An 18,595-nucleotide genomic window follows, 5' to 3' on the forward strand; every position below is an offset into this window, starting at 1 on the left:
TTAGCTTTATAATCATTTCTCGAACAAATAATTTAAAAACCAATTCACCAGGGACTAGTGAAAGCCAATAAATTGCTGTAAAAGGGACAGTGAAAGAATTTGAATGCTTAATTTGGTAAATAGGAAGCTGGAGAGAGGGCACTTTCGCGTGAATGCAGTTAATTTATCTCGATTAGAAAGACGTGCATGAGCACTAATGCGCGCACACACACACACACACACCAGCCAGATGTGCTGTCCCAAACGGTTGAGAGAAGCCAAGAGGAAAAAAATATGAAGGACTGATCGATGGAGCAGACATCAAGACATGAAACTAAATAAGACAAAATGAAAAAGCAACAAGCAGAGGGACAAGCATATCCTCAATGTTAGGATTATTTGACAAAGCTGTTTGACACATGGTTTCATTTATAGAGTTTGGAACCGAGACCAAAAGCATTTTGGCTAAAACCCAATGGGGATTTAGATCTGGCTATGGGATAGGGAGTTTTGTAAAGGCCTCACCTGGCTGATTAAGTTGAGCAGAGGTTTGCCTTCTGAACCAACCAGGCAGGTCAGGAGCTGCGGTATCCATGCCAACCACTGGATGGGCGGGACTCCAATGCAGTACTTGTCCACAGCATCTGCCAGGGTGTTCTTGTCATCAAAGCTGAGTAGCCACAACACCTAGAGATTAAACAAGAACAGAAACATGTGAGAAGGAGGGGAGGTCGAAAAATGTAAAGGAAAGTGCTATATAAAGAATAAAATACACTTAACAGAGGGATCATGAAAACATAAAAATAGCGGAGGATAAAATAAAGTTTAAACAATATATAAAATAGGGAGTGGGGGATGATAAAACCAAGCAACATATTGAATATTATTATGTAGCCATAAGGGTTACAATTAACTTTCATTGACAGAAAACACACTGTAATAGGGTTAAAGTTGTACGACAAAGAAAAAAAAACAAACACCAATGACCTGGACGCAACCTGTCAATCACAAGTTAGCCACGCCCTAAAGTTTACTGCTTTAGGGCCTGCTGTATGGTCTAGATTACTCTACACGGGTTGAAAATTTACTAAATTAAATCAACATCATGCTTTATTGAAGAAGACTTGAAACTAGTGATTGAGACCATAAACTCAAGTTTACAATATTTACTTTGGTAATTAATCAAGTGAGAAGAAGTTACTGGACTGGAAAGGAAAATATATGGTAGCGGTGTGTCATCTGCATAATAAGTAGTAGTGAGAAAAGAAGGAAGAAACACACAAATGCAACAATAAAAAGGCAGTAAAAATAAAATGTCCCATAAAGTAACTATATTTAGACACCAAGTGGCAAGAGGTAAGGTCGCCATCATTAAATCAGACCCTTGCTGCTTCCCCTGCTTCCCTGGCTCTGTTCACAGCAGGTGAGGGGCTGCAGAGCAAAGAACGAGTAAATCTTGGCAATCGTCACGGTGATCAATGCTTTGCCAATGTGGAGGTGATCTCTCCTCCCCCGGTGTGCTTGTGGTGTGCACCTACATTACGATGAAGACATTAACCCAACTCAACCCCCCAGGCTCTCTTCAGCGGGGCCACCTCTGGTACACAGATTGTGTATAATTACTGATAATGACTGGTCATCTCACTTTCCCCGTCAGGATTAAGCACTGCCAACCAGGCTTGGCAACACAATACCATGGTGTGTGTGTGGGCAGGGTCGCAAGAAACACATCTAATTGGAATGTGAGGCTGGTAGCTGCTGTCTTTAGAACAGATAATGATAGTAATGCCTAATGCTGAAACTGGACGTGGCAAGACCATGTTTATTATTTATTCAGCCCGACACATAGAGGGAGCTGTTCTTTTGCTCACAGGATGACTCTTTCTAATCTGACTTTCATATGTCTCTTTGAAAGCAGAGACCCAGCAGGAAGTTTCTTTTTACCTCTCAGCCTTCTCCAGCGTATTAATAAATAATGGGGGGAAAAAGATCCAGTTTGTGAAAGTGTTTTAATGACGAAAATCTTTCTAAGAATTTACCTCAATTTGACACGCATTTTGTGCTGTGATCATTTGATCTCATATTTAGAACCACCTCACTTGCGAACAGAACGGCAGCGCACATCAGGTCTCAGTGCTTTACTTCAAATAAGAGCAGATAGAAATCTTTCTTTGCTAACCTCTGGAAGGACTGGAGTGGCTGTATCGGATGAGTTGGTCAGTGAAAGAAGCTGTGACGCTTGTTAGCAAGGTGTACGCCTCCTTAACTCCCACATGGGGCTTACTCAACTGTTAAGTATAGTAGCATTGGTCGGATTGTTGGAGAAAGGTCAGTCCATGTAGAGGGTCATGAGATTGGAGTATCAGGAGAGGCCATTAATCCGTTAACCACACAGTGCCAGAGGATGGACTTCACTCCCCAATCGATTAACCGTGGGAACCCATCCACACTGTCCGTCGCTGGACTGTAATCAATCGAATTACTACTCACTGAATGTACCTGTGGCAGAGTCTAAGGGGGGGGGGGAGAATAAATATTGTCTGTCTTCTCATCAGCAACAATAATGTAGGGGCTGGATTGGGTCAGGAAACTATAGAATTGAGAGTGACCCTATCTGAAAAAGGACTGAGGCTACTGGTCTTCTACAAACTTGCTAGCTTCAAAGCAAACAAATAACACCTATAAATTCTCACTCATAAATCCTCAAGACCTGAGGACAAAAGATTAACAAACACCAATTTTCACATTGTCAATATTTGCATTTCACAATATCTTGCCTACCACGCCTAAACGTGGCCAATCACACAAAAGGCCCCCCCTTTTTGCAGATCCTTTCTCACCTTTGCAAGGTATTTGCGGGACTTGCTCTCGTTTTGGTGGCGGCAGGCGTGGAGGTAGCAGGTAATGGCGGAGACTCCCAAGTGGAGCTGGCGGTCCTTGACGAAGATGTTCTCCAGGTAGTCGCCCCACATGGCCCAGGCCTTCACCAGGACATCGTGCATCTGTACAGCAGCCGAAAAGGCCTTGTTTGCCTCCTCTGACCTGGAACAAAAACGGAGGGAAGATTACATTACATTACATTACAGTCATTTAGCAGACGCTTTTATCCAAAGCGACTTACAGTCAGTAGTATATTACATATCATTCACCCATTCACACACTGATGACAGGCTACCATGCAAGGTGCCACCATCAGACTCTAACTAACATTCATCATCCAGTCCACACCGATGGCAAGCCTTCGGGAGCAACTTAGGGTTAAGTGTCTTGCCCAAGGACACATCGACTGCCGAAGCCGGGTATCGAACCACCGACCCTCTGAATGGAGAACTACCTTGCTCTCCACTACGCCACAGCCGCCCCAAGATGAAAGGGGTTATTGTGAGAGTAAAGACAAGTGAAGGGCAAGGGAGCAAAGTGTGGTAGTTGGCGGTGAAGGGGACAAGTAGGATTGAGTGAAAGGGAAGAAGAAAAAAAATAATTGATACAAAGTAGGGAGGGCCACTGAAGAGATGGGGGAGGGCTGAAAGAGATAGATGAGGAGCGGAGTTGAAGGAGAGATAGAAAAGGGAGAAAGATGGAGTGTGCAAGAAACTGTTTATGATGATCACATTCTGAATTATGTACTATACATCAATAAGCACCATATTTCATCTGCTGTAATCTTCAAGGCCTTTCCCATCAGCATTACAGATTAAGTATTTAACCCAGCATGAATTAATGGCACAAAGGGTTTACGCACTTTGTTATATGGTAATATGAGTCTAACCCAACCTCATCATACTGTTCAGATGAATCCATTTAATACTGGGTGACATATGAGCTTAACATTCTCCTATTTTATCAGTAATGACAGAGCAACAGCAAGGTAAAAAAAAAAACTCAGTGTAATGGCTATATTTATCTGTATACAAACCATTGACTGTGAAGAGCATTGCTACGTTTTAAGAGATATCTGCAGGCTGATAAACTCGAAAATCCTTGGGATTTTTTTTTTTTTTTATCCTGGTACAGCAAGCTAGAAGTCTCACTCGAGTATTCAATTCAGAAACTGTTAAATAGCAGGCAAAGAAAACAGACAGGGGAAATCTGGCAGGAGACCCAAGTTTTCGACTGCACCCTTTCTGCTGACAGGGAAATATATTCTGAATCAGCCGTTTTCCCCACGCCAAGTGGCTTCAAACCTCGCGTTGGCACGCAGTCTGAATAATTGTTACAGACCATTAATTAATAAATAAGATGCAAGAGGCACTCTGAGACGCACTACCCTGCAGTCAAAACAAGGAGACAGACAGGCCTGTCGATGGAAAAAACCTTACTGAGCCCCAGATGGTAATGGGCCTCCATTTTAGGAGTGCTTCCAAAACTACTCTCCCGCTTACTTACATTGACATGTCTCCCAAGCCAATCAATTAAAATGTGTTATTATAAAAGGCATTTTGGCATGTGATTAAGAAATGGGAGCTTGATTGCTATGGGAGTCAGAGCCGAAGACCCTCCAGTAATACTTAATGGGGTTGCCTCAGTCACTTTGCCAGTGTAAAAGTACATTAACAGTTTCTACTACCCGGCTCAACAGGAGCACTGGCACCCAACAGACTGTCAAATCTCTGACACCCGTTTAATTGAATGATCCCAAAATCCTTAGCACATACACACACACGCACACAACCCCCACTCTGCTTTCAATCCCCCCCCGGGTGTAAGGGAAACATAATGATTGCAATAAACCCTGCTGAGGTGGAGGCAAGTTCTGCTGATCCCAGAGATTCCTGCAAATTGCCTCCAGTTAATTATTGAGCTGCATATACATTTAATAAGCCTTCCTCAATTTGTCTTTCACCCCTGAGGACGCCATGTCACGTCAAAGATGATGGGTGGAAATGGGGGTGCTGAAGGGGAGACGGCGTTAAAGACTGTGGGTATGTGCACGACCCAGCAAAGCATGGTGAGAGCAGTCGTATGCTACACGAGCAACCCCTACAGCAAAATAGAAAACACATTATTGACACTGTCACAAACTGATGACACAGATGTACGTTAACATCTAAGACACGTCACAGGGTTACCTAGTAACATATTCTCACAGGTACGTCAGCTTGAGGTAAGAAGCGCAGATTAAATATGCATTCTGAGTCCCGACAGGATAAAAGCGACCACTGACACAGTTTGAGGACAAAGTAGTAATGAACAAAGGGAAGACAATGACAGATAGAAGTGTAGATTCAGATTGTAAAAAACTAAAACGTAAAAGAAGCCAATCTTGCTGGAGCACTGATGGACATACTTGTTGATTTGAGCCAGGAACATGCCCTTCAGAGCGTAGAACTCGGCAGTCATCTCCTTGGTGAAGTACTTCAGGTTGGTCGACTCTATCACCTCCAAACCCTAACAGACGGGGAAGTGAACAACAGAGCTTTAACTTCAAACCCAAACTGCAGTTACGAAACCTTTCGTCGTTGCATTGGAGAGGAATCGCGAAAAAAAGATATCACGACATTCTGTTTGAGACAGGGCCATAATCACAGGTGAAAAACAAACAAACTGCTCGGTATTCGTTAAGAAGTAAGAGAAAAGGTGTTAAGGGAACTAAACTTCCATTATGTTGAGCCTCTGATTAGGTGTCCCCTATGTACTGCTGTGACAAACGATGTGTGGCGGGAGAGAGAGACAGAGAGAACCAGAGGAGATGAGATAGAAGAGAGAGAGAGAGAGAGAGAGAAGAGTGTCTACTGGCACTTTTAATGACTTGTGGTGTACTGAACTGCTTCTATTAATCAGAGCACTCCATGGGCTTAAGAGCAAGCTCCTGAGTTACACTCTCTTATAAGTCTCCCTGCTATAACTTGTCACCTAGAGCCACCCCAAACACTTAATACTTTTCCCCACTGAAAGTACTGCTAACTACGCCTCCAGCTACTGCGAACAGAAATCAAGCCAAGTACTTAAATCACACTAAATGCATCAAATGTGTTATTATTCAATAGGGGCTGGCCCATTTCAAATTGCAGCGTGCATTACCACGCTCCAAATGTCTTGCAGCTGTGCTGCATTATGGTGCAGGTGTTACATGGGTGCAATATATTTATCATGTTTTGATCACACATAATTAGACTGTCCAGACTAAATAATGTGTGCCCTATCTGGAGAGGGATTTTGCAAATACAATATGTCATGAGTTACTTAAACGCTAACAAAACCAAGAGTGATTTGGAACGTGACAAATCCTTGTTAACACCCTCACAATTGTGATAGATTATTAATTATGGGTACAGTTCTAACAGAGAGATTAGTTTTTATTTTCTAGAAAAAATATATTAATTTTCATCATTAACACATCACAGAATTGGGGGCATCTTACCTGCATGCACTCATTCTTGCCCATGACGCCGGCCAGCTGCAAATAACATTTGACCTGCTGTCTGATCTTCTGGAAGCAGTCAACAATGGGCACTGTGGGGATGGTGTGGATACGACTCAGAATGTCCAGAGCCACATTCACCAAACCCTGGGGAGACAGGTGAGATATGGTTTAACAGACATCATTTAAAAGGTTATAGGGATTTGAGAAAAACACTTAATTTTTCTTATTGATTCACACTTATTTTTTAATGAATGTGACTAATACGGCTCATGAGCCTACACCAGTACCTGTTTGCGTCCTATCTTGCCGTACTGAATGATAGCAGAAGCCGAGGCGTGAACTCCCAACATGGCATTGTTGTTGTTTGGATCATGCTGTGTGTTCGCCTCATATGCTGTCACTATGGCTGTGGACAAAGACAAAACAATCATGAATTCTGTCTATATACAATACTTTTGTCTTTAACCAAGTGTCATATTTGAACAAGTGAGCAAAAAGAGTGGAGCTTAGAGCAATATGAACATTGGGGATCTTCTAGCCCTCTGAAAGCTGTGCTGTCATAATGTAGAGGAGGGCACTGGGGACACTAAACGTATTGAACAGTAAATGGGCCATGGCGATGAATTTCATCAAGAAAAATTCCATTTCACTTTAACATAAGTTTGAAGGCTGTCAGGTATAAATGAAGTGGATTTCATTGGCATGGTGCTGCAGAACCATGGCTATCATTATTTCAGCGCCTCACACTGCGAGTTGGAGCTCAAGTTGCTTGAGACATCACATTTTGCAGTGACTGCCTCTCTGAATGGTTTCAAAGTCACTGCGGGTGAGGGCACTGAGCAAGGTAAATATGTGTGTGTATTAGAGTGTGTGTGTGTGTGTGTGTGTGTGTGTGTGTGTGTGTGTGTGTGTGTGTGTGTGTGTGTGTGTGTGTGTGTGTGTGTGTGTGATGTCCTGCAGAGAGAGAGTGCTTTAGCGAGCTGACATTTGGAAATGTACAGAGACCCTGAGGGGGTTCTGCAACTCTTGTCCTTTTAAAGAAGACCCTTACTGGAACTAGCAGAAACCTATGCAGAAATCTGAGAGTGCGTCTGGGAGTGGCCTGTAATACACGTACAATGTGTAAAAAGCCATGCATGTGGACATAGATACGAGTCTCAGTATCACTGGTCTCAAGCTTAGCGGCACTACTGGGTCTGTGAGAGTGTGTGTCGTACCTTGGTAATGGTGCTGGCGCCACATGAAGATGCTGCTCCAGTGGGACAGGTCATCGGAGACGATGGGCAGTCGGTTCCTCCAGGTTTTCACCACAGTCTTCATGTCGTGGAGGCTGGTGTTACGGCCCAGGTTAGCCGGCTGAAGCCCCGCATTTATTTGGGCCGCTTCTTGCAGCTCAATGATTTGCTGTGCCGCCTGGGGGGAGGGGAGATTAAATGTGAAAATCTGATCTAGACCTTTTTGTACATTTCATACACTATATTGATCACACTCACTTGACTCTTTGACTCCAACTTTAAACTTTTATGAAGCATGCAAGTTGGATGACCTGAAGAAGAAGCCTAGTGGCAAATGCTACTCATGCTCACGATGGATAACTGCTTTGTTTACAGTTTACAGTCTGTGTTCCTTGTCCTGCCTCAAAGATTTGGTCCAGACAGGTGCACTTAATCTTGGTAATATTTTGTCTACACATCTCAAGAAATGCACGCTACTGGCCAACTTCCAGCTCAGTTTGCACTATATCACACACGCGATGTCCGTCCGCTGACAATCAATGGCTGGTTATTAATTAAATCTTATTATGTCTTATGTCAATAGTTTTCTTTCTGTTTGTGTTCTGTTGATGTTTTCTTGCTCAAAATGTGTTTTGACATGCATACTAAGTTAGTGGATAGTGAGACATTAAAAATCTCTTGTGAATTTATGCCTTATCCCTCTTCCCATTTTTCTTGTTGTCTTCAGTGTGTGGTGTACTGTACAACGAAGCAGAACCTCTACAGACATACTTGAAGATCAGTAGCATATCCCTAGGAAAAAGCAATGCCTTCCCATTGCATCTGGTAACATATATTATTATTATTAACACAAATTATTGTTCACTTTTGCCATAATTGTATTTTTATCTTTATCTTCTCAGGCCAATTTGATTGAATAATCAGCAGAAGAAACTTCTAAAGCATGATCTGGAAATGTTACAGAAACAAAACACAACATCTTTGCATTAGACATACAATCCAGCAATATTTCTTTAATGCCATCAAATTAATTTGGTGGGGGAAGATCATAATGTCGTTCTACATTACTTCAATAGCTAATCTGCTCCGATGTGGCAGAGAAGAAAAGGACTAGGAGATGGAAAAATGTGAAGATGATAAGCGAGGGCTTTTATCTCATTCCGTGAAAAAAGCCCCATTGATTGGACCAAAGCCCCTTTGTGAACATGTAATCAATCATTCCATTATAACTACTCATCAATCAATATTAATGCCAACCCCTCATAATCGATAGTGTGGGTGATAATCCATTGATCGTCAGTCACTGCTATGAGCTGGGATTTGATGATAACTTGATTGGAAAGGTATTTGAACCCCTCTGTATTTGCACAGTCTGTGCTTCTCATTCTCCGAGCTCATGGAGTCGTGAACGTGAGATATAGAGTTTGGAATGGAGATTTACAACAGGCCGCTTGCCTGGGTAGAGGAATAAATAGCTTGTTTTCCCTCGGCTGGGGTAAATAATTGGACTGCACATATGCGAGCACATGCACACCAAAAACACACACGTACACAATAACAAAGAATGTAGTCGGCCAATTCAAATACCCATTTTGAAAAGATAAATGTAGTGAATCACAGCTTTACTGAAGACTTAACCCCCCCCCCCCCCCCACTCAGATCTCCCAAAACAAAATAAATTAGGCAATACAATATTTTTCACAATTATCTGTTAATATCAGCTGATGGCCCATTTCTAACCTTCATTCAGACCGTCCCATTCATCATGTAAATGTAATTCTACTGCAGGTATTTAATCAAATAGTATCTGATGGCAGGGAAGTAATTACAGCTATTCTAAACTAACTCTTTCTTCTCTCTCTCTGTCTTTCTCTGTCTCCCCATTCTGTTCACTCTACCTTTTTCAATTTTCTCCTTTTTCATCTTTGCCCCTGTCTATTGTAATCTCTCACAGTGGAATCAAAGAGGCTTAAAAGGTTTTTTGATTTTTTTTTAATCATCCATCTCAATTTTACAAAATGGAGTGTGAGAGGAGATAGAGGCCGTTATCAGTGTTACTCAACAACATCTGAGGGCTACCGATGCTCTCTTGACATGGATCTCTTCAAGTGCTTATCACAATAAACTAGACTTCCCTTCCCTATTCATCCTGGTTTCCTGACTGCTGCGTCAGTCTAACGGGAGATAAACTCCTCATGCATTTTGAACACTGACCTGCAGCAGCGGTGTGTGCACGTGGGACACGATGTGAGGTAACCTCCGCCACTCGCGGATGGCCAGGCTGGAGGCCATCTCCACCAGCCGCTCTATGAAGTTGAGCTGCTGCTCCTCTGGGTGGCAGATGGCCAGGTAGCCACGATGCATGTTCACCTTCCACGCCATTTCCTTTGGACAGCTTAGCTCCACCTGGACATTTCAGCACAGAAGGTCAATTTCTCAACACAAAAAGTACCAAAAAACTGCGGCTACTAAAAAGGGGTTTTCATATCGGTCAAATATCAAGATGATTCACAAGAACGTTGTTGTTGGTAATGAGAGTGCATTCATCTGAAGAGCATAAATGTGTTGTTATTACATTCATCAGTCTTTTACTTATTCTACCATCTGCCGTCTCCAGGAAATCAAGTTTTACAAATACTTTCCTCTTCCAAAACCAATTAATTGTGCTTCCTTTAAATAATACTTTTCAGGAGAAATCATAGATAATATCTAAAGTTTGCTCTAAAAAGCAATTTTCATCTTGCTATTTTATGTTGTGAAGACTTCCACCAGTTTTCCTGCTAAATCCATAGTGTTAGCACACAGGATAAAAATGCTGAGACGATAATCTCCTCAACAAATATTATGTTTAAGGTAAGACTGTTTTTTTTTTTATTCTCTTTGTTCTTACATTCTGTAACTATTGTGTCACGACAGCATTACATCGAAAAACTATACTTTTGGAAACAGCTGACTGAGTCACTAACAGACAGTTGCTGTTATTTGCAAATAAAAACAGATTCATTCAAGAATAAACACAAGAATGAATGTGGAATGGGTGACATATTCTCTTGAAACAGATACACACTTGGTGTATGTGGCGTGTTTGTCCATATGATGTCAAGCAGAATAGCCTATACTCCTCACAGCATTGTGAGTGTGGCAGCTTTAATCAAATGAAAACATCCGAGGGGAAAAGACCTATGACACTTTCCTTGCACAATTTAACACAAACACGCAACGCTGTTTCCGATTCATTTTCTGAATGGTTTCAGCAGGACTTTTGTACTAATGACTAATCAACCTGGCGAGTCTGACACAGAGGCGGAGGAGAGGAAAAGGCCCTGCTATTGATTAAATCGCTGAGTGCATTAACACTGAACAAACAATAGCCCAAGGGAGCCGGCTACGTCAAACCTGTGGCTCGCTGTTGTGTGTTTATAAGTTATAGAGAGAAAGCCAGGATGTGAGAAGACCAAAAAGAGGCCGAGTGAAAACGGCAAGAGAATGAAGAAGCATAGGTGTTTATTTGTGTATGCTCTTCCAATGTTGGAGAAAATGACAGTGACCGGTTAGAGCACACTTATCAGGGGTGACGCATGATGAATATCCTGGCGACAGGGCCGCCCCTTATCAAGAGCCAGCTTTAATGGAAAGCGAGGACATTTGGACTTCGCCTCTGAGCTGGTGAGCAAGTGGGCAGGCAACTGAACGACTTGCTCCTCTCCTCCACCATAAAACAAATCACCCCGCAGCAGATGCCCGGGTAATTATTCATGCACGCAGCTGTCGTAAATATTAGCCGCTAAAACCAGAGCTGCAGAGCGAGGGATGAAGAGATGGAGATGGAAGCAGAGAGGATAGTGAGGACAAAAATAAACCAAGTAAAGAAGAGAAGTTGGAGAAGTAAGAGACAAAAAAAAAAAGGAAATAGGAACACAAAGGAAGGAAAGAAGGAATGAGACTAGAATGAGGAAAGGACATAGCGGCGTTGGTGCTGCCATCCAGACAATTTAATTAGGTGTCACCTTAGGACATAGCGGCTCAATGGATTGGTTCCAAGTCTCCTTGAAAGAGCAAAGCAGGAGTATTTGTTATATGTCAGGTACTATCACGCGCTTGCCACCCGTCTACACTTTGTTTTAGGAAACAGGAGGCCAATAAATTAACAGAGCAAACAGCTGAACTGCATTTCCACTGCTTTACGGCCAGCTCTCTCATTATCCCCGGGGGCGTGGGGGTTGTGGACGGTCCTAATATCAAGTTACTATACTGCACACTGACGCGGGGGCCTGTGCTTAATATACAGCACTGTACCTGAAACCAGGAGTAAAATGGAAAAGTTGAGTAAAAGGCTCTGGTTCACTGGGTTCAAGCCTAGAGGCTCCACTGCGTCTGCGATTGTGTTAGCGAGAACTTGTGGTTGTGACTTGTATTTTCTGTCAAACTGTTGGGGGGTTATTGCAACCTTTGGGAGACGTTGATAGAGCTCCTGTGTGCATATGTGTTTAGATGTGTATAAATATTTTTTGTAAAAAATAAAAAAAAATGACATTGTGACTGCGCAGCGCTCACCTGTACCAGAGCCTCCTTCATGGCAGCCCAATTGGAAACCCTCCAAGCACACTCGAGCATGAGATAAGGGTTCGAGTGGCCTTTAGATTGGCCGTATTCTGTCAGAGGTTCCCACTGGTTCAGTTCCTTAGAACAGCTGGACAAGACGACAAGGGAGATGAAATGTTAGGCAACTTTAAACAGTGTATGCTTTTAAATGTGCCACAGCTGTGCTTAAAAACATTTTTAGCAATAAATTGATTTTCTTTTTATTCGTCTCTCAGTGGGTCATTTGGAGCCGTCACTGTGGGAGGTTTTCCTGGTTCACTAGTTATGATTTTGGTTTCTAAAATCCCCTCAGATTTGTTTCACATTTTCATAGGCCATATATTTTTGTGTCTCCTTTGTTGCTATAAATTCTTTGCATTGTAGAAAAACAAATGTTTGAGCTAAAATACACTCCATTTTTGGGGATATTGAATAACATTAATGGTTTAAACAGACAGGGAAAACAACTGGGAGTCACTGGGTTCGGTAAGGAGGCTGGGTGGTCGTCCTAGACTGTCGCAGGTTGTTATTAAGAAGCCATTTAATTCAGAGACATTACATCCGAAGTGGACTTGATGTTAATATCCCTGCTGACAGATGTATTTTTTCCCCAGTAACGGCACCTATACCACACCCATATGAGAAAAATTACATTTAGGCCTGCAAAGAAAAAGTTGACTTGCAACTTTTGAAGAAGAAAAATATTCCTTTCATACAGAAATTCAATTTGATCTTTTTATTATGGTTTCTGGGTGCCTTGCTGTATAATTTGTGTCATGAATGGAATAACTGTAATCTGGTTTGAACAATCAATGTTGTACAGTATATATATGAAGATATTAAAGTAAAAGTCCGCACTGATTTTGTGCTGTGCTGGTTCTCTTTATGTGTAACACAAGACTGCCCTCTGGGATCCAGACATCTTACCGTATCCAGTGGTCCTCCCACAGCTGGTACTCAGGAAAGATGGCTGGGGAAACATTGCTCCTTTCATGCTCTTTTCTAGCCTTCTCCATTGCTTTCTCGTAGCTTTCTTGGGCCTGAACAGACACATGAAACATTTTAATAAAAGCTTTTGGGGGGCTAATAAAAAGATTATCAGTACAAACAGCATCATCTTCATTGATATAAATGGAGTGGATTTAAGATTAGAAACACCTCTCGGTGAAACGCAATATAATTTAACGGCACCACAAATTACAGCCCATAAAGTTAAATAACACCTTCCTGGAGGTAGGATTTATTCGCAGGACGGTGAACCCAATAAAATGGCAACACTGTATAGTAACTAGGACCAGATACATTTTTTTAAAGTGGCTACTGGTTTCCTTTCTCACCTGTTCAAAGAAACCATGCTGCTCGTAGGCGATGGCTGTGGCGGTCTCAGGAAACTTGCACCTCTTCTGCCACAGGCCGGCCCACATGTCCTCCTCTTGAAGCAGAGAGTAGAGCTCCGCTAGAGAGTCCAGAATCTCCTATAGAGAAGTAGAACAAAATGTGGATGGGAGCTGAACAAACTGAAACAATTTGCAGTGATCACACTATAAATGAACTAGAGCAGCTTCGCTAATGCGTCTAGTTCAAACAAGATAAGTGGCAGATTACCAACTTTAAACATGAGGCTGTGACACACACACACACACACAAATACATGATGCACATAACAAATATATTTTCAGATCCTCCACTGAGAGAAAGATTAATAAGAAAAATTACAGTAGCACTTTTAAGAAGCTACCGGCAAAGATTTGTTTAGTCTGTTGAAGTGTGACATAATGAGATTTATTTCCCTGGCAAATAAATGTCTGGGAAGAAAAAAAATAGATTTTCAATTGTCATGTTAATAAATATTAGTGGAAATTAGCCAAAATATTGAATTTGATCGTTGATAGTGCAAGCTCAAAGTGTACATCAAAATACATTACCTGTTGGGGTGGTGTGATGCTCTCCTGCTCGTAGAACTCTGTGCTCTGCTTGGGTTTGTTGTGCAGGCTGAGGCCCTTTTCAAAGGCCTGCTGCTCCAGCATTAAAGTGGAGCGCAGCCAGAGGTTGTGTGTCTTGCCCAAGTACTTCAGCACACAAGGGCGGATGGGAATAGGAGGCACACACTGGGACATGGCCTCAACAAAGCAGTTCAGGGCACTGGGCTGACAGTCCCTCTGGGCCTGGTGGCTGCCACTGCACAGGAAGGGACTCATTTCTCCAGACAATGCCTGTAGAGTGGAGAGAGAGAGAGGGAGGGAGAGAGTTCACCAACTACCCAGTTTCACTTAAGCAGATGTGCACTGATATAGCATATTGATAAAGGCATTCTGTTGCATGTATGGGATGCAACATGATGACCTTTTTCCAGTAACAGAGAGCTGTTAAGAAACAGGAAAAGAGAGGTAAGAAAAAAAACAAGGTGACTGGGAAGGGACATAATGTATGCAGCCTGTTTGTGTATTCAGAACACAAGAAACATGACCAAAAAAAACTGAAATGTTTTCTACAGACTTGAGCCAAATGTGATTTTTGGAATGTTGTGATTTTATACATAAGATAAGATAAGATAATCCTTTATTAGTCCCGCAGCGGGGAAATTTGTAGAGCTCAAGGCGAACCCGATGTATTTAGTGTCCATGGTGCACAAAAAGTTTTTAAAAGTATTTAAGTCAAAGAAAAGGTACAAATAGCGTTAATAAATAGATAACAAGAGGAAATAGCTCAGTTTTGAGCAGGAGCTGCTGTAACAGGCTGCCACTGGTGTGGAGCCAGACACCAGACAATAGTCAATGTGGGAAAATATCAATATCATGCAAGGGATTACAACCGTTAAACCCAGTCACTTATTTAAATGAATGCAGACTATTAGGAACTTCTACTTTTATTTCAGGTAACAGTATTATTTGCTTGTTTAAACTACACAGGGCCGCTTAATGCAATCCGAGCCTCTCAGAGCAGCCACATTTGGACAAAATAAGACATTTAGAGTGTGACCGTGGAGTTAGTGCTCTGATAATCATGACTGACACACACTCAGATATAAATGATGTATTGGTAATGAATATAATTCCCACTGCCCATTGACAGCATGGAATAATTAATGCCTTGATGGTCACTTTAATTAGGCTGGTGTGGGAGAAGGGCAGTATGTCATCAAATTCCTTCCTAAGAAGAATATGCTCTTCTATAACTCCCATGTCATAATCCCCCCAAAGATATAGCCTGAGCACCAGTAATCATTATTTCTTCACCATAAATTGATATGGTGCAATAGTTGTACGAGACGCAGAGCTGAGGTAGGCACCAGAATAAACATGTGACATATTTGTGACTTCATGCCTGTCACAGGAAGAAAATAAGATTACTTTGAAGCCATCTCTCTATTGACTGCATCTGTCAGATATTTAAGCGCTTAATCACTTCAAATCAAGGCCTTTCAACGAGTCTCAAAATACTCAACATGCATCTGGTTCGTTAAACTCATTACAGAATTCCTCTCTCTGCTTTCTCTCGTTTCCGTATTAAGCATAAATGAATCAGTCCTCATTCAGTGGAATTGAATATTTTGAGACAGAAATTGGGTGGCCAAGGTCAGATTTACTGTCTGCTTGGGTCATTGATGAGATACAGAAAAGAATAAGAGAATGGATGAGTATATATGTGTTTGTGCATAAGGAGAACAAATAGGCAACGTGCAAAAATACTTGGGGATGGAGAGAAGACATAAGTGTGCATCTGTTTTTGTGATTTAGAATCTGAAAGAGATTGAATTGTCATTGTGGATTACATTTTGTATGGCTAATAGTATGCAAGCTGCGTCATGCAAATGTAAAATATTCCAGCAAAACCTTACAAGCAAAATTACATCAAATATTTTCCACATGGCTGGATGTTAATGCTTATAACATCAGGTTGATGAGAAAGAAGCATGTGTTTTTTTTTCTGTTGAATTTTCACATTATTTGAAAATGTGATGACTTGGTTACACATATGACCTCAAACATCGGCATACTTACACATACTCCTAGTTACACTAAAATGTGCTGTGTGCATAAAACTAAAGTTACCTAATTACGTGCCTCTGTGTTCTGGGTGTAACTAGATAGAGGCCAGTAAGTTATACTCACATGCTGCTGCCTGTCAGAGAGGATCTTCCAGAGGCGAGGGAAGAGCTGAACCCAGGTCCTCTCAGCCAGCGGTGTGGAGATGTGACAGAGCTGGACCAGCGCGTTAAGAAGTGCCCCCGTCTAACACAGAGAAGAGGAAAAAAAAAATGACAGCTGCTGACTCAGCAAGGCAGTGGCTCGCCGTTTTCAGGACTCAGGAGTACTGCTGATTTACTATCCTACTGGGTTGTTAATTGTATTCAACTGATTTTATACATAACAAATCAGTTCCCACTTTTATAGTTACAGTGAAAATCAGCAGGGTGCTGGATCAACTTCTGGAAAATAAAGATTAGGGAAAATATTTTAAAATATGATTTAATTATATATCTCAAACACTGCATTCTATGCTAGAAGTGGCCCCTGGGTAATAAGGATAACACTGAAAATTCCTCCACATTCATCATCATCATCCCCCCCGGTATGTCAAAACTGAAGTTTTCTCAGTCCCTCAGTACACTGTTGGAGAGAGTACAGGTCAATCTTACCTTGACCTCCCGTAGCGAGTCCAAAAACTTGTCATGGCGGTTTGTCAGCATGTGCAGTTGGTTTCCTGCATCTCTCTCAGCCTGCTCCTTAGTCTTTGGGATGGCGGTCTGGTCACCTGGTGCCAACTCTATGTCTATCTCCACATCCTGCCAGAGAAGAGAAGAAAATAATGGTCTTTTGTGGAGAGCTTTGCCAGCTAAGAAGCCATGCTTTAAGAAGTTCTCAGGAACAAAGTATGTAACACACACCTAATAGGATATGTGCTAGTTAATGCAAGTGATCATGTCTCTTGACACATTGTGTGTGTGTGTGTGTGTGTGTGTGTGTGTGTGTCCCACCTCCTCCTTGGTCTCGCTGGTCTGACTCTCACGCGGCTCCTGCTTGACATGCGTTGCCATAGCGAAGGCTGCGCGGTCATGGCTGTCAGCCAGGTTGATGACGTTAGTGATAGACGGCAGCATGGACCCCTGGCAGCTGGTGCCGATGATGGTGTTTCGTTCACACACTGCCAGCAGCAGCTAACACACACACACACACACACACACACACACACACACACACACACACACACACACACACACACACACACACACACACACACACACACACACACACACACACACACACACACACACACACACACACACACACACACACACACACACACACACACAGTTGAAAAGGTCAGTGACGGTAAATGACATGACAACTGACAGGCATGACAAGAGGGTAGCTGGAATCAAACGAGACTTTTGAATCAAAAATGCATTATTTTTAATGTTGGATTAAAAGCCTTGAAAGGCCTACTGGAAGACCAGAGGCAGCACTTGGCTTACCTCTATGCACTGTTTGATCCAGAAGTGGCTGCCCATGGCCTCCCAGTTCTGAGAGCAGCAGATGTAGAGCAGCCTCTCATACACACGCCGCTTCATGGAGGCATCAAACACCTCAAAGAACTTGGCTCTGATCAGTGGCTGAGTGCACCGAAGCCCCGAGAGGAAGGCTGGCTCCAACTTGGATGTGATGTCACTTCCTGAAAGGCTCTCATCCCTGAATAATGTGACATAAAAACAATTATTTTACAGAGCTCCCATGCCGGCTTTAACATATTTAACTTGAATGATTTGTGAAGGCAGAACACAGTTAGATAATAAAACATTTAATCCACTTAGAGAATCTGTTTTAACTGAAAGTAGTCACGGCATTGATGCACGAGCCAGAACTACAGTAAGACAATTGTGAAAAACAGGTGACATTCTCTGACAAAACAATAAGTACAAACTGAAATGACAGAAAATGGGAGCACCCGTACCCTGTATCAATAAAGTTTTTGTTGAGATTACATCAGAGATGTGCTGATTGAACTCTAGGGTCAGTTTGGAAGCCGTCATCTGAGCTGGTGCTATATTGCAATTGGTTCAACTACTCCTCTTCTCTAAGTAATTAGAGTATTAAATTAAAATTGTCTTCCTCTGAGCTTAATTTTGCACATTTCACTTTCATGCAGCTGCAATTGCACTGACAATAATCACTGTGACACTAAGGGCTTAGTGGCATGCCTTGAGAATAGCAGTGGCATATGCCAATACTCATTGGCATATGAAACAACACTCAGACATGTTGAAGCAATTTAATGAGGCATGAGATTTAGTCTTAATGTTTTTTGTTAAGTGCCTTTGTAAATTAATGATATTATTAAATACCATCTAAACATTACCACCCTGGACAGGTTACCAGATTATAACAGGGCATAAAGAGACAGACTACCCATCATGCTCACATTCACACCTACAGGG

General features: G+C 42.1%; 1 protein-coding gene across 2 annotated transcripts in view; it reads right to left on the bottom strand.

Moving 5' to 3' along the window:
• Nucleotides 1-18,595, bottom strand: part of trrap (transformation/transcription domain-associated protein) — a 78,946-nt gene that overhangs the window by 19,319 nt on the left and 41,032 nt on the right. For both annotated transcript variants that reach the window (XM_054598312.1, XM_054598311.1), the window contains 15 exons: nucleotides 17,636-17,849; nucleotides 17,138-17,317; nucleotides 16,799-16,945; nucleotides 16,272-16,391; nucleotides 14,085-14,372; nucleotides 13,497-13,634; nucleotides 13,087-13,199; nucleotides 12,133-12,268; nucleotides 9,793-9,984; nucleotides 7,561-7,756; nucleotides 6,631-6,749; nucleotides 6,341-6,487; nucleotides 5,267-5,367; nucleotides 2,820-3,021; nucleotides 505-666 (listed from right to left, as the gene is read on the bottom strand). In XM_054598312.1, coding sequence (XP_054454287.1) covers nucleotides 505-666; nucleotides 2,820-3,021; nucleotides 5,267-5,367; nucleotides 6,341-6,487; nucleotides 6,631-6,749; nucleotides 7,561-7,756; nucleotides 9,793-9,984; nucleotides 12,133-12,268; nucleotides 13,087-13,199; nucleotides 13,497-13,634; nucleotides 14,085-14,372; nucleotides 16,272-16,391; nucleotides 16,799-16,945; nucleotides 17,138-17,317; nucleotides 17,636-17,849 — 2,455 coding nt within the window. The remainder of the gene's footprint in view (nucleotides 1-504; nucleotides 667-2,819; nucleotides 3,022-5,266; nucleotides 5,368-6,340; nucleotides 6,488-6,630; nucleotides 6,750-7,560; nucleotides 7,757-9,792; nucleotides 9,985-12,132; nucleotides 12,269-13,086; nucleotides 13,200-13,496; nucleotides 13,635-14,084; nucleotides 14,373-16,271; nucleotides 16,392-16,798; nucleotides 16,946-17,137; nucleotides 17,318-17,635; nucleotides 17,850-18,595) is intronic.

This window comes from Anoplopoma fimbria, chromosome 5 (assembly GCF_027596085.1).
Source record: "Anoplopoma fimbria isolate UVic2021 breed Golden Eagle Sablefish chromosome 5, Afim_UVic_2022, whole genome shotgun sequence".
Taxonomy (NCBI): domain Eukaryota; kingdom Metazoa; phylum Chordata; class Actinopteri; order Perciformes; family Anoplopomatidae; genus Anoplopoma; species Anoplopoma fimbria.